This window comes from Haematobia irritans, chromosome 3 (genome assembly GCF_050003625.1).
Source record: "Haematobia irritans isolate KBUSLIRL chromosome 3, ASM5000362v1, whole genome shotgun sequence".
Taxonomy (NCBI): domain Eukaryota; kingdom Metazoa; phylum Arthropoda; class Insecta; order Diptera; family Muscidae; genus Haematobia; species Haematobia irritans.
Window position 1 is genome coordinate 52648620 of NC_134399.1, and position 15615 is coordinate 52664234.

The 15615-nt window shown below is 34.8% G+C and overlaps 1 protein-coding gene across 4 annotated transcripts in view; it reads right to left on the bottom strand.

Moving 5' to 3' along the window:
* Window positions 1-3402: 3402 nt before the first annotated feature.
* The window catches only part of Smr (nuclear receptor corepressor smrter), a 240298-nt gene continuing 228085 nt past the window's right edge, over window positions 3403-15615 (bottom strand). For 3 of the 4 annotated variants that reach the window (XM_075302317.1, XM_075302319.1, XM_075302318.1), the window contains 4 exons: window positions 8450-11270; window positions 7515-8390; window positions 7309-7462; window positions 3403-7220 (listed from right to left, as the gene is read on the bottom strand). In XM_075302317.1, coding sequence (XP_075158432.1) covers window positions 5787-7220; window positions 7309-7462; window positions 7515-8390; window positions 8450-11270 — 5285 coding nt within the window. In that variant the 3' untranslated portion in view covers window positions 3403-5786. The remainder of the gene's footprint in view (window positions 7221-7308; window positions 7463-7514; window positions 8391-8449; window positions 11271-15615) is intronic. The other variant, XM_075302321.1, reaches the window with a different exon arrangement.

Genomic DNA, 15615 nt, shown 5'->3' on the forward strand with positions numbered 1-15615 from the left:
TTTTATAAAAGTGTATTCACCACATATGTGACAAAAATAGTTGGGATTGATTTTACAGCTGTCTCTTGACGTAGTCATATTTATTGTCGTTATACTTTTCACTTTCGTAAACACTTGTTGAATGACAAAAATTGGTTGAATACTTCATAGTTTTTTACTAAAGTACCTAGATAAAATTATATCCACAATTTTATTGACGGTCACTTATGAATAAACACATATGTTAAGGGGAATTTCCTTAAAAATTATCCGTTACCTACGGTAAACCACACATCGATAAAAAGAAGTGCATTTTTTTTTTTCTTTAATTGACTGTGAACTGACTTGGTGTCACAAAGGAATAATAAAATGTATAGGCGTTTTGAGTTTGCTACCTACTTTTTTTATTACCAAATTTTTTTAATTCGTAGAATCATAAAAAACTTACCAATTAGAAAATGTTTATTTTTTACGGAAATCGCGATGTATACCAATTCAGTAAATTGTGTAAGAACGACTTAAAGAGAACATTGTTTGGGATTTTTTTTTCTAAATTTATTTGTTGAACCGTTTTCAAGTTATTCCAATATATGTAGCGGAAGTGACTTAATTTTGAACATAACTGTATATCTCGAAATGTCGAGCTGATAGAAAAAAATCAATTGCAGATTTGGATTCAGCGTCCCCAATAACCTTAAAAACGATATTCCATTCTTAATCAACAGAACCGTTACAAAAATAAACTTATTACATACAAACACTTACCCATTAGAAAATGTTTTTTATGTATGGAAATCGCGATTTATATCAATTCAGTAAATCGTGAATAAAATCAAAAGTTGTGCACCGATTGTAATGAAATAAAGCTCATTTTATTGGAAATTTATTTAACTGTTTCTAGAATAAAACTGTGATGTTTGTACCATTTCGATTTTTTAGAATTTTTTAAAGATAAAAAAAATTGTCAAAAAATTCTTTTTTTTTTGCAAAACTTGAACGATATCTCTAAAACTACTTGGAAAATTGAAAAACAATGTAAAGACAGCTTAAAGAGAATATTGTAAAGGATTTTGAACCGTTTTCAAGTTATTCCAATATATATGGCGGAAGTGCCTTAATTTTGAACATAACGGTATATTTCGAGCTGATAGAAAAAAAACCGAGAGCAGATTTGGATTCAGCGTCCCAAATAACCTTAGAAATGATATTCAGTTCTTAATCAACAAAATCACTGTTCCCCTGTGTTATCCATATCAAACAAATCGTTTGCAAATAATCACTGTAAATAAGAATAAATAAAAAAACATTTTTTTTTTTTAATTTTCACTTTGAATTTATTTTCTAATAATTTCCTTTTTCATTACTTTCAGTTTATTTTTTTAATTATTTCATTTTTTCATCTTCAATGTATGTTGATGTGGCTGTTGACGATTATACCCAACACATATTTCTCTTCATATTTGTAATCGTTATACTCTTCTATCTGTTTTAATTTTATGATTTTTTATACCAATAAATTGTTTATGTGGTAGTAAGTGTAATTTCTTGTTGTTATTCAATAATTTATATAATATAAATAATATATTTATTATGTATATTTTTTCTTTTTAAGTTTATTTTCATAATTGCAAAATGCAAAAAAGTTTTTCTTTTAATGTTTGAATGCTTCGTTCGTTTGCATTTGCTTTTCTTTAAAAAAAGTTACGAAATTGTATGAAAAACTTACGAAAATGGAAAATGCTAAATGTGTGTTGGTACATGGTGATGGTAAAGGACAGATGGTGTTACTACATACATGTTTACTGTGGGATATCTGTTTAAGGGCCAAGAAAAAAATAAAACTTAAGAAAATTAACAAGTATTTCTGGTTTTATTGAAATGTTAGAGCTACAAAAAATGTGTTTATGTATAAGAAAAGTCAAAAAAAATCATAAATCAGACACAACATTCTACTTAGATAGTAGGTAAAAAAGAGAAATACATTATAATATAAACTAAAAATACATTTCCTTAAAAAACACATGAATCAATGATTATTTTATATTATGTGTTTAAAGTTATAAGAGGGGAAGGATATTTATTATTTAGATCATATTAAATATAATTACAAAACACAGTTTAATTTATATTACTTTTTATAGTTTTTTCTTTTTTATATTATTACGATTTTTAATGGATTATTATAAAAAAAATCGAAGGAAACAATTTTGTTTTATTTATTAAAAAAAAAATGAATATTTTTAAGAGTAAAAATAATAAAATTATATTAAGCTAATATGCTGTTTTATGTTTTTTTTTTATAGTTTTTGCAATAAATTTTATTTATAAACTAAATAACTATTCAGATTTTTTATACATTTTCCTTAGATTTTCGACAGCTATTAGTTTTGTTTTACATATTTTTACTTTAGCTTATTGTTTTTATGTTTATGTTTTTTTTTGTAATATTTTTCCATTAGAGGTTAAGCTTAGAACTTAAGGCAAAATTACAAACTAAATTTCTGTTTATAATAAGGTTTTCATCAGTTTTCCATTTTGTTTTTTGCTTCAATTTTTTCATACTTTTCTTTTTAACATTAAATGAAGAACTTAAAAAAGATATATATGTGTAATGCAAAGATCATTTTTGTTTCTTATTGTTTTTGTTGTTTATATTAAATAACTATTCATATATATGTATAAGGATATTATATTTATATATGTATATATCATATAATAATTATATTTTTTCTTCAACTTATAAAAGAAATATTTTGACTTTAGAAAAGAAAAAGTGTAGCATTTTTCGTTTTTTTTTTCATTTATAAGTGGCATAAACTCATTTATTTTTAATTGTACAAGTTGTATAGCTATTATTTATATGTATATTTTTCTTGCAAATATTTTACTTTTGTTTTAACACATAAGTTAAGAATATATTTCCTCATTTTTTCTTTTCTTATTATAAATTAGTTGTTAATTATGAAAATCTATATATGTATATTTATTTATATAGTTGTATGTATATATATATATATAGTTATTGTGGTTTTATGTGTAAATATTGTACATTATATAAGAGTGTAGCTTATAACTTTCATTTTATTTCTAGTATTCTTTTATGGGGGTAATGTATTAGTCTTAGCGTTGTTTATATATATATATATATATATATATATATATATATATATATATATATATATATATATATATATATATATATATATATATATATATATATATGTATGTATATATATATATATATATATATATATATATATATATATATATATATATATATATATATATATATATATATATATATATATATATATATATATATATATATATATATATATATATATATATATATATATATATATATATATATATATATATATATATATATATATATATATATATACATAATTTGTTTCTTCTCTCTTTGCTTTTAAATTATAGCCGATATTTTGTGTGTAGTAGTTTTGTATATTATGTGTACCTAATGTATGCTTCTTCAATGATAATATAATTTTCTCCACATCGCTTTAATTACTTTTAAATACGATTAATTTCAAAAGACAAAAACCAAAATAAACAGCCAACCGATTATTTCCAACTTTTTATTTAATTTTCTATACATAATATTTATGTGGCACAACATAAACTGAATGAATTGAATGTGAAGTTACTACGAATTCACTATATGAGAATCTAAAGTTAAACGAAAAGAAAAATATTCCAAGCGTTACTTTGGTTATACATTATACCATAAGAAGCTGGCTGATCAAAACTCAATATAAGACTTGAAATCAATGTACATTGTAAATAAATTGAAAAAACGAAGGCAAGTTATCGAACACATGAATGTTTTAAAGCTTATATAGAAATTCTTACACAGATTCTACACATGAAAGTGGATATTTATAGTGAAGAGTCTATTATATTTAATGAGAAAAATCTATTCTAATGTTAAAATCGATTAAATCGTCCAAGTTCTATGAGAACCATCTGTATAGATGTTCGCTTTGTTCTCAATTCTATTACCAAATGCAAAATATAATCTCTCAATAAAAATATTAAAGTCAGTAAAACTCACAAAATTCTAGTTTTCAATCAGATCGGCCGACTAATATATTACTCTGAAAATGACAAAGTCCGTAAAATTGAGAACCTGAATATATATCTCTATGATGGGAGGTACCTTTCGCGGTCTGATGAATTATAGGCTCTGAGTATACCTATTACCTTTCCCAATTTTATGTCGTTATTGAAATTTGATTACATTCAGTCCCATAGCACTTATTTGAATGTGCTTAAATCCGAACATATCAACATGGATATTCAAATATTTACGCAGGTATTTTACAAAATTGACATGTGTTTTCGTTTCAAATTAGTTTCTAATAATAGTTTTAAAATATTTTTGACTATTAAATTTATTCTAATCAAATTACTAATTTCTTCAAAAGTTTTTACTTCGATTTAGAAGACCTTAGACTGTTGACGTCGAAACGGCAATGTTATGTTTATGAAGAAACAAATACACATTTTAATTTATTCACATTTCCCATCAATGATTGCAAGTAAAAATGCACAAAAATGAAATCTTCCATTAATTCTGCGACGGGTATTGATTAAGCAATGATTTAAAATGTGAATTTTACATTATGTTTGTTTATTATTTATATTATTTATTATAAATATTTATATTGATTTCCTATATTCATTGTATTATCGTTATACATACATGTTTATAGTGTATACAAGTGTGTGTGTGTATTTGTATTATGTGACTTTAGACCAAACGTGAAAATTATAATATAGTCCTAATAATTTATTTTGTACTTAAAAATGATGAGGATGTACTCCAAAACAAACAAACAAAAAAGAAAATCCAAATAGATGGAAGGAAATTGCAAAATATTTGTAGTTTTTGAAAAAAAAAAATGTACAATTCTGTTGCATGATAAGCGTCTGGATCTTGTCATTAGTAAATAGCTAAATATACAGGGTAGGATCGAACTAAAAATAGCAGAAATCCTGCATTTTGCTTTAATACATTCATTGAGTTTTTGGATTTGATGTTTAAATATGTTTGTTCATAATTCCAAATCTTTCTGCATGTGATTATGGTTAAGGTATTTCAATTTTGTTTCTATATTCTCATATAAGACTCTAGCTGACTTTACATGTCCTATTTCTTGGAGAAGATTCCTCGCTATGTGAATTGGGGTGAATTTTTGTGAATAATGGAGGGAACACCAGGAAAGGATGTTGTGTGTGTAACCCCGTCTTTTTTATATTAAAATTGATTAAATTTGTAACTTATTTATTACTTAGAAATAACGATTGTTATTGTTGTTTGCATTCAGGTTGTTGCTATTTTTTATGTTACCATTAAATGAAAGAGGTTGCGTTTGATGATGATGATGGTGATGATGTGGTTGTTGCATCGTTGGCTGCTGCTGCTGCTGTTGCATGTTGTGGTGATGATAATGTGCTTGAGGTTTTTGTGTTTGCACTTGAGGACTTTGTTGTTCGATTGTTAAATCAGTGTTTTTATAGACAGTACGATAATAATGTTGTTGTAGTGCATTTGACGATTGTTGCTGTGTAGATGGTGGTTGGTATTGGGACAATTGGTGCAGTTGTTTTTGACTTCGTATACGAGATTGTTCATCACCACCTCCATATCTATTGTTGCCCCTGCCAACGGACGAGTGATAAATTTGATGTGGCGCATGCTGATGTTGTGTGGGCTTAGTATGATGCGTCTGCTGGGCCGTATGATATCTTACATTGGCCCCAGACGCTTGAAGTCACAACTAATCTTCATCACTCAGTGCCTCATACTGAGCTGATAGCAAAGGTTTTGGCTCATTAGCGGCACCTCCCTGCACACTACCACCACCTCCACTGCTACCACTACCACTAACTGACGTTGTGCTTACCACAGAATTGGGAACACCAGATTCATGAACACTACCGCCATGTAATATATGAGATGGTTGTTTGTGGCCGCTAGAGGGTCCAGAACTGCTTTGCATTTGGTGGGCGGCATTTAGAGATATCTGTTGGGGTGGGGGTAAACCACTCGCAGAACTTGGTACATTCAAAGCACTATAAGGATAAGCGTATGTAGTGGCAGCAAAAGTCGTTACTGGAGTTTGTTGGTAGGTAACACCTCCGGCAACAACCATACCCGAGGTGTGTGATGTATCGCTATTAGCCGAACGTCTTCCACCATCTCGATCATCGTATTGATTTGGAGTCTTGCGCGGTTCATGACTGTCCTTCATGCGGTGATCGTTGTGGTGATGATCGTGATCGTTGACTGACGATACGGCAGAGGCACCAGCATTAGCTACCCGATCACCCTCGGTTCTCATGGCCTCCGCTATCCGATTTTGCACATATTTCATTGTATCGAAAGGGTGATTTTGAACAACTTGAGGTCCTCCGGAAGATGAAGAACCAGCCGTTGATCCTGCAGGTCCCGAATCATAGGGAGGCTGTCTCATTATACTTGAACTACCATGGCTGGATCCTTGTGGTGGTGGAGCTCCATGTTGTTGTTGTTGCTGTTGTTGGAAATGATAATCGTGGGTTTGCATCATATACTCTTGCATATATTTGCGGGGACTTATTGACTGCGGCATGCGAATGATATTCCGATCATCGCCAGGAGTATTAGATCGTCCAGATGTATTTGTTGGGGTACCAGGACCAGAACTCGAATTCACATTTGACTGAGAATTAGAGGGACCCTTCGATGCTGCAGCTGCCGCAGCTTCGGCCTCTTTTTGGACCCGTCTGTTCGTTTTCCACACTTCTGGAGTCACAATAGTTTGAGCATCCTGCATGTATGTCATAAAATTTGGTGGATGGGGCGCCCGAAGGTGCATTGGATTTGGGCCATAATCGTTAGCAATAATGGTATCGGTCAATTCTCCAAATGTAATATTCTTCGTACGCATCTGTGACGACGATTGCGATGAAGGTGGCTGCTGTGAAGTCGGTGGCAGTGGGCCGCTATTGCGTGCATTACGCCCAGATTGACCTGTTGGCTCGTGTTGACCTCCCGGCCCGCTTCCACTTCCAGAAGATGATGATGCTACACTAGTCCGGTCGTTGTCCAAGTCAATGTTTATGACGTTGGGCGATGCAGATTTGCCATTATTCTCGGAGGCTTGCAAAGCGGATATAGTGACATTTGATGGATGTCGGGGTGGTGGAGCGCCAATATCTCGTGAATTATACTACAAATATAGAATAAATTCATGTCATTCATGCCAAAACATGGAAACAGTACCAAATTACAACATTATTTTAATTCGATTAACTTACAAAGCCACTTCTTGGCATTTCACGGCCAACTGTCAATGTATTGGGTTCCGTACTACTCTGGCTGATCTGATGTTTTATAATCGCATCAATTAGAGTTTGGGCGGAAAAAGTTCCCTCTGTAGGTTGTTGACCAGGATGACTACCCCTGTGGTACCTATTAATACTCCAATTATGAAAGCAACAATGATAAAAGCAATATTACTTACGTATCTCTTTCGCGATCAGGGATAGAACGAGGAGGCCCAGAATCTGGTGGGCCACGTATGTAGTGCGGCGCTGCACCAGTAGCAGCAGCAACAGCTGCAGCAGTCGCAGCATTTCCTGCATAAATTCGTTCCATGCGTCTGCCATCGCGTTCTCGTTCTTCAGCAGCACGTTCTTGTTCTCTTCTCTCTCTGTCCCTTTCTCGATCACGTTCACGCTCTCGCTCTCGTTCACGTTCGCGTTGCTCACGTTCACGATCTAAACGATCTTGGCGCTTTTGCAAATCCCGATCACGTTCTATAGCCGCGTTCTGCATACGTTGATCACGTTTAGCCTGTTCCATACGGCGTTGCATATCGGCCTGATGTTGTCTATACTGATGTTGTTGTTGAGCGACAGCGGCGGCCTGCTGTTGTTGTACCACAGCAGCGGCCATTGCTTGTTGATGATGAAAAGCGGCCATGTGTTCACGATTCATTTGGTAACGAATGGCATCGTGATGTGTGGGTGGAGGAGGTTGTTGTGGTTGAGCAGATGATTGCGGCGGTGGACCAGATGATCCAGAAGTGGACGATGATGTTTTATCATCTTTCTGAGAGGGCACTGGCAATTGTGGTTGCTGTACCGCCAGATCTACGAATGACGAAAACGCATCGTGACCGGCTAAAGAAATAAAAGGATCCAAATGAACTTTCCGGCCACCTGATTCTCTTTCTATTTGTTCAGCGGTCTTACCTGGCGGATAATTGTGCGACATCACAACATGCATCCGACCTTGGGGTGGTGCTGCAGGTGATGGTGGTTTAGAGCCGCCCGTATTGTGGCGTTGGATAACACCTTGTCTAGGCGGTGGCGGGGTACGATGTGGGCTAGGTGTACTAGGAATGATGGACAAATGCTTTACAATCAATTTGACATGTTAATGTTACGCACTTACCTGTTGCTATGCTCTGCAGGAGAAGCTCGACTGGAATACTCTGACCGTCCTCTTTCCTTGTCGTAATAAACTAAACCACTGCTGCTATTTCGTGGCGATGGTGATTCCTTGCCAGAACCAGGCGCACCCGTCGAATTCGCACTACCGCTTCGGGGCACATTGCGTTGTTGTTGACCTTGCATTTGCTGAGAAGTTATATAGTCATGCATGACAATTTGGCGTGTACTTAATACCGGAGATTGTTCCACAGGGTACGGGCCCCTCGAATAATTGCCGACACCGTATGCGTTTTGCGGCGGTGCCTGTGGCGACGACGACTGCTGCGATGGCGGTGGATGATGCTGTTGAGCAGGACTTTGACGTTGTGATGATTTATAACCATATTCATATGTCCGTTTATTTTCTAAATGAGATGGCAGATGTATTGGGGTTCCCTGGGTGATTGAACCTAATTTGTTGCTCTCCGTCTGACCCGAACTTGAAGGAGGAGTTTGTCGAAGCAAATTATCGAATTTTGAACTAAGAGTAGCGCCTGCAGTGGCCGAATGCACTATTATTTGCTGAGCTGCATTATTGACTGGGGTTCCATGAGTAATTGATCCCTTTGGACCAACCATAAGTTGCTGCTGTTGCTGCTGAGATGGCGATGGAGCCTGACCATGAGAACTTGATGGATGTATTAGCTGTGGACTGAGTTTGGGTGGTATCTTGTTGACGCCACCCATGCCTTTATTGTGCTGGCCCGAAATCTGCATATGAGATGGAGGTGGTTGTGAAGAAGGTGCTTGAGATGATTGATTTCCTCGTCCAGAACTGCCGCTACTAACCGGTACACCAGGTGGCGGTTGTGTTATAGACATGGGGACAGGTACTTGTGACACATAAAGAGATCCTGGCGGTGGTACTTTGACGACTCCCACACTCGATGGATGAGGATGATAAACATACGCGTGATTGGTCGGAGCTCCAATGAGTGGAGTGGGTTCCGAGCCCCGATAAATGCTGGGAGCATTACTCACATGCTTCACCGCCGAGCTGGGGGGTGGCTGCTGATGACGAGATACACCACCACTATCGCCAACAGACGACGACGATGTATTCATCGAAGATGAGTTATGTGGGGAAGGACCGTCACGAGAAGGTTTCTTTATAGACAAATCCAATGTTTGTGGCTCCGGTTCAGTGTTGCGAGAAGTGGAATAGATTATTGTTTCAGGTGGAGGAGGAGCATTCACATGTGGAGGCGTTGTTGTTGTTGTTTTTCCTGACTTCATTACGGGTGTAATTGTGGCCTTAATATCGTTTTGTTGTTGATGATGCATTAACCCAGCACCGGACATCAAATGCTGTCCCGGTATATAAGAATTGACTACCGATAAAGTAGCCAGATTATCTGGGTGTCCCGATCCAACAGATGCATTTGAACTTACTTGCGATTGAGGAGGTTGTGATTGACGGGCGTTTAGATTTTGTACAGAATTAAGCGACGACATACCACTACTCGCATTGCCTCCGCCGGACACAATAGGTTGTCCATGAGCCTGAGGTTGATGTTTAATGGAACCATCATTACGATATTCTCTTACTAGCATTACATCATTGTTGGAATTGTTATTATTGTTGGAGCTGTTGTTACTACTATTATTGGTACTACTACCTATTATATCATTGCGCCTACTATTGCTGGGAGAGGAGTCAACCGACAAACGCATTGGCGGTTGTTGGCTTTGCTGTTGCTGAAGCGATTGTTGATGCTGTGTCTGTGACTGTTGTTGCTTAGACCCCGCATTATGCTGTTGGTTAGATGGTTTTGTCGGAGGCGGTCCCTTCTGTTTAAGCGAACGCTCAATTACAGTAAATAAGAAGTCTTGTAGATGAGCTGCCGGCGCGGAGGGGGGCACAGGGCCGTTTACTGCACTTGGTGGAGGTCCGAGACCACTTGCTGTGGATACAACTACTGAACTGCTGCTACTACTATTCGTACTATTCAATATCACTTTGGGACTTTGACGGTTGGCTGGAGAATTTTCATTCTCTTCATCGGCGGTTTCAGTGGCCGAGGAGTCATATTCCTCGGAAGTCTTTTGTTTTTTGGGCGCATGGCCCAATGGAGGCAGCAAACGTTCATCCGATTTGATAATTGCCGTAGATGGTACACTACCACTAATACCGACACCACTCGCAACGCCTGCATTTGACGTCGATGTGCTATCTGAAGCATTAGTGCTATTGGAACTACCAGCAGCCGTGCCAGACACCGTCACACCTGTCGTTTGCATACTTGCTATCATTTGAGCCGAAGCTTTTTGTGCCGCTAGATCCTTGGTGAGAGAATTGTGACGTTGAGGATTTTCTGGACTCTCCACTGAAGCAGTATCACTACCACCTGGTTCGCGTTCATCACACGACGATGTACTGACATCTGATTCGTCACCATCCGTCCGACGCTCTTCGTCTGTGAAATTAACATGAGGATCCAATTTCCGGCGAATACGCATAAGACAAGCAGAACAACATCGTGTCGCCTGGGCAGGTATTTGAAATTCTTGTATAATGGGATCACGCACATCCGGAGCCAGTTCATAGAGTCGTGCTGGTATGTTATGCAAACGTTTAGCACGATCTTTCGGATTTGGACATGTTGGCAAAGGACAGTTTGGATACCGAGTACGTACAGATTTGCATTGGCATGTATTGCAGACTCGGGCCCCAACGGGAATAGTTTCATCCGCAATGCCATATTGTTGACCACGGCCCTTTTTAAGTGGTCGTGTTCGTGGACAATTTTCGGATTTGCAAACAAAACATGCTGCAAGTTTATCTGGAAATAACACAAAACAGAATATAAATTATTAGTTTTTTTCAATTTTAATCTTTTTGGTTTCGTAACTTATGCAATGACTGCCTATCTAGTTGTACTTCGCAAGATACAAGGACGAATGCTATTGAATCGGATCAGATTTAGATATAGCCAATTTTCATGGTATACCTTTCATGAATTTAAAGAATCTATAGCCATAAAATGTCACTTCAATAGTAAATACATCCAGAATATATAACAAAGTCTTATTTTTCTTTTGTAACTATCTAATATACTAATTTAACTTAATTTAAGTGTTTATTTGGTCGGCTTCTTACTTGTATTTTCTATGTCTACTATTGTATTAAATGACGGTTATTTTTATTGTTTCCAATACCCAATCGTTATTTCACATTGCTACCAAATTGGAGATTACTGAGCTAATTCATTGAACCATTTTGTGGGATTTACAAACAAAACTCCTTAGAGAATCAATTCAATTGGCTTTGATCTTTTTGAGGGATATTTTACGGACATCGACCATCATTTCTTTAAAGTGAAATTCTGATTTGTTAGAAACATAGCGATTACATGAATATGAGCTATCCAATGAAATTAATTTAATTATAATGGAATATTACAAATGAATCAAAACCTGCCAACTGGATTCCACAGTGGACCATTTGCTTCAAACAACTACCACCACATTTGGTATATTTTGTCTGTCTTCCCATGCTTTTCCTATTATTCTGAATTTCAGCAGAAATACTTTTATATAGTGTGATGTGTCGGTGGTAACAGTATCATAGTCACCCCCCACCTAGCATTCAAAATGAAAATTGCAAATAATTGTAAGTGGTTTATTAAAAATTAAAACATTTAACATTTTTCGTTTATTCTTTTTTTCTCTTCTTCTTGTAATGGCTATTTTTGTGAAAGTACCCCCCAATATCAGATAAAACGAAATATTATATGATAGCCAGAGAAGACAAGCTGGAGATATGGCAGAAGGAGATTCAATGCCCAGTCATCAACCAATAAGGATTTATACAGTGACGATAAAAAGAAACACAGGATGAGAGAAAAATGTATTTATGTTCATGCATTCCATGGTTTGCAAATGAATATGAGGAAACGAAGATAGAAAAGTGGGGATGATTTTATATTACCGCAAGTTACGTAGTGACTTCATGAGGCCCATTGCCGTGCAATATGTATGCAATTGTTTTTAATCTCATCTCTGATTTTTTAATTACATATAAAAGGTGTAAAATGCTGGTGGATTTTGAGAAGGCATACTTTCATGATTGCTATTTTACGAGGGCTGTCCAGGGAAATGTGATTGAAACTCGAAACTTGTTTTGGAAATTTAAAGCAATGCCAAGTTTTGTATTTGTGATTACATAAGAGGTACAAATCGACTCCCAACTTTTACAAAATCCGGCTTACGAATTTTTCAAATTTTTAAGCCGGATTAAGATGTATTACACAAAAATTTTAAAAATAAAATCTTTACAATTGACGGCGGTGACTGATGATCATTTTCATGATTTAAGCAACTTCAATTAAAGCTTAATTGGACCAATTAATTTCGTGATCGTATGAATAATTCCGAGCATAGGAAAAGAGATTGAAATGTCCCAAAGCTGAGTTTCAATAATATAAGGAACAAGTTCGATAAATGGGTTTATCGTAAAAAAATGGATTTTGTTCCCATAGCTGTTCTCGAAATCTAAAATTCTTTTGAATAAATTTTTAAATGATAAAATTAAATAATTGTCAGGCCAGTACACTGAAAGAAGAGTTTTCTTTTCTGAAAAAACGAAATATTAGACGACGAAGATTTCTTTTAGCTCTAAAAAATCTTCTTTAAAAGCAAATAAAAAAGATTAGAGACAACTATTGTAACTCTTGTCATACATTCGGGTTTGTTTACTTCAAAACAAAGGAGATTTTCGTTTGTCTAAAATTTCGTTCCGGAGGAATGTATTTTTTCTTTGGGTGTATCAATCTATTACCTTTTGTTTTGTGTCTTTGACTTAGTTTACACACAGATATTGAAATAATAATTTTTTTAACAAATTTAACAAAACAATGGTCTGAGATTTTTTACTCTAATATTATTTTTGCATTACTGCTGGAACCACCTTCCTTAAACACTTATCTTACGTATGTGTACAACGAAGGTGGCTGTTTAAAGCTAATTTAAATACGTTTTTGTAAGTGTATTTACATTTTAGTTCATGCATTTATCTTAATTGGGTTACTTTTCCCTGTAACGTCATGCGACTCCTTTTTATCCTGATGCTCGCTATTGCTGAAGTTTCTTTTGTGCTCTGGCGGTTATTAGTAATTCATCATTATTTTTAATTTCTTACCATTATCACTTAACTTTGTTTGTTTTTCGTTTTTTGTTCTGTTTTGATTTGATTGCCCGCATTTTTTTAAAGCGGCATTTATTCTTCCGTCTGCTTTGGTAGGTCCAGTGAACGATTTCATTCCAGTTTTTTATTTGAATATCATTAAAATTTTAATAAAACCCAAATACACAAACTGTGATTTCAATCAAAATTAAAAGCGTTGATATAACCCACCACCAAATGAAGGTAAATGAGTGGGGGTGACTTTAACGACTTTGTTTCCGAGGATGTTTCTTTTTTGTGGATTCTCAGGGATAGACTAATACAACATTCAACTGTTGCGTGTGGTTGATAACTCAAGTGGCTTCATGGTTAAGATAAAACCTTTTAAAAATGACTTATATAGTAAACTGCTTTAATTTTTGTAAGGCGTGTCCTACCGCACTCCAAACATGTTCACTGACTTGAATTCAAAAATTTAGTTTATAAAGGTGAACATATCAATATTTATGAACACCATTAGAAAATTAATTAAGAAATACATATGACATCACCAATTCCAATTTGAGCCAAAAACATTACCACATAATTCTTCTGTCATCTATGAAAGGGTCACATCATTGATTTGGAATCAATCAAAATCTTGGAAGAAGATCAAACCTTTTTGAGTTTCATAAAAAAGAGTAAAAATCAAGTGAAACAAACCATATACTTTCCATAATAGAACAATTTTAGAACTTGGATTAAACACCACCAATTTGACATAAAAACACCTAATTAATTTCTTCTGTAATTCAATTTTTCATACTGTCCTTGCCATTCAATGCTTCGTCATTCTCAATCATAGGGTTTTTTTTATTTAGGTTTTATTTTTTTAATGATTATGAACGTAAGATAAGTCGTATACAACGTAACATTAACACCCCTAATCAACATATGAGGAGCAATAATATCTATGATATGAAATATTTGTATGTTCCCACTTAAAAGAATGCCATGAAATGGCCGATCCGACCAATGACCCAATCTCATATATCGTATGTACATTTTGATGTGTGATTAAAATCTCTGTGTGACAAATGGCCAAATAAACAAATTGAATTGACATTAACATGACACAAACAAATAAAATAAAACATTTTTGTTCCATCGATTTACAAACGCACATGCAAACACTGTCCAGAGTTGGACTCTATCCTGTTGAAGGGCCTTTCACAAACAAAACAAATAATCAATCCCAGTTGTGAAATGTGTCAGTCGACATTTCACATTAAAATTCCATTTGATGTATAATGTCATACTCCAGCAGCAAATCGTATGAAATCCCAACCGATTTCCCCTATCTCATTCGAAAGTTTGAAGTCATAAATTGTAAAATTGAATCTGCAATGACTTATAATACACTGAAAATAGTATTATCATGGGCACAAAGATTTCTTGTCTTTTTTTTTAATTTAAATTTTTTGTGCTAACATATTGGAAACAAATCCTCAATTTTGTAGAAAACCTAGACAGCTTATCTGAGAGACGTATGCGTTTTAGTTTTTCGCTCTCCCACATGAAAATGAGTACCGAAAACTATCAACCAATTATCAGAATAAATTCGGGTAATTCACTGTTTAGACAGTAGCCGACTATCAAACCCTTTTTCGGGAGGTTCAAGTGTAGTTCACTTTGGGTTGAGTGAATTACCCGAATTTATTCTGATAATTGGCTTGGGCTTTGCCCAAATAAATTTGACAAGCATACTTTTCCTCTGTTGGTTAAGCTACACTTGTAGTTTAGTCAATGCATGGCTTTAAGCTGAGATCAAAAAAACAACAATAACGATGTGTGTAAGTATAAAAATTTAAAACAAAAATCCACAAATTTTGTCCACATGATGACAAACTATGATACGTCCCACAGATGTATGTTTACCTTACCCTAGGGTTAAATTCTATGATTATGATGTTCATCAAGATTTAAAAGATTTAAAAGACGCTTTTTACACCCAGAAAAAAGTG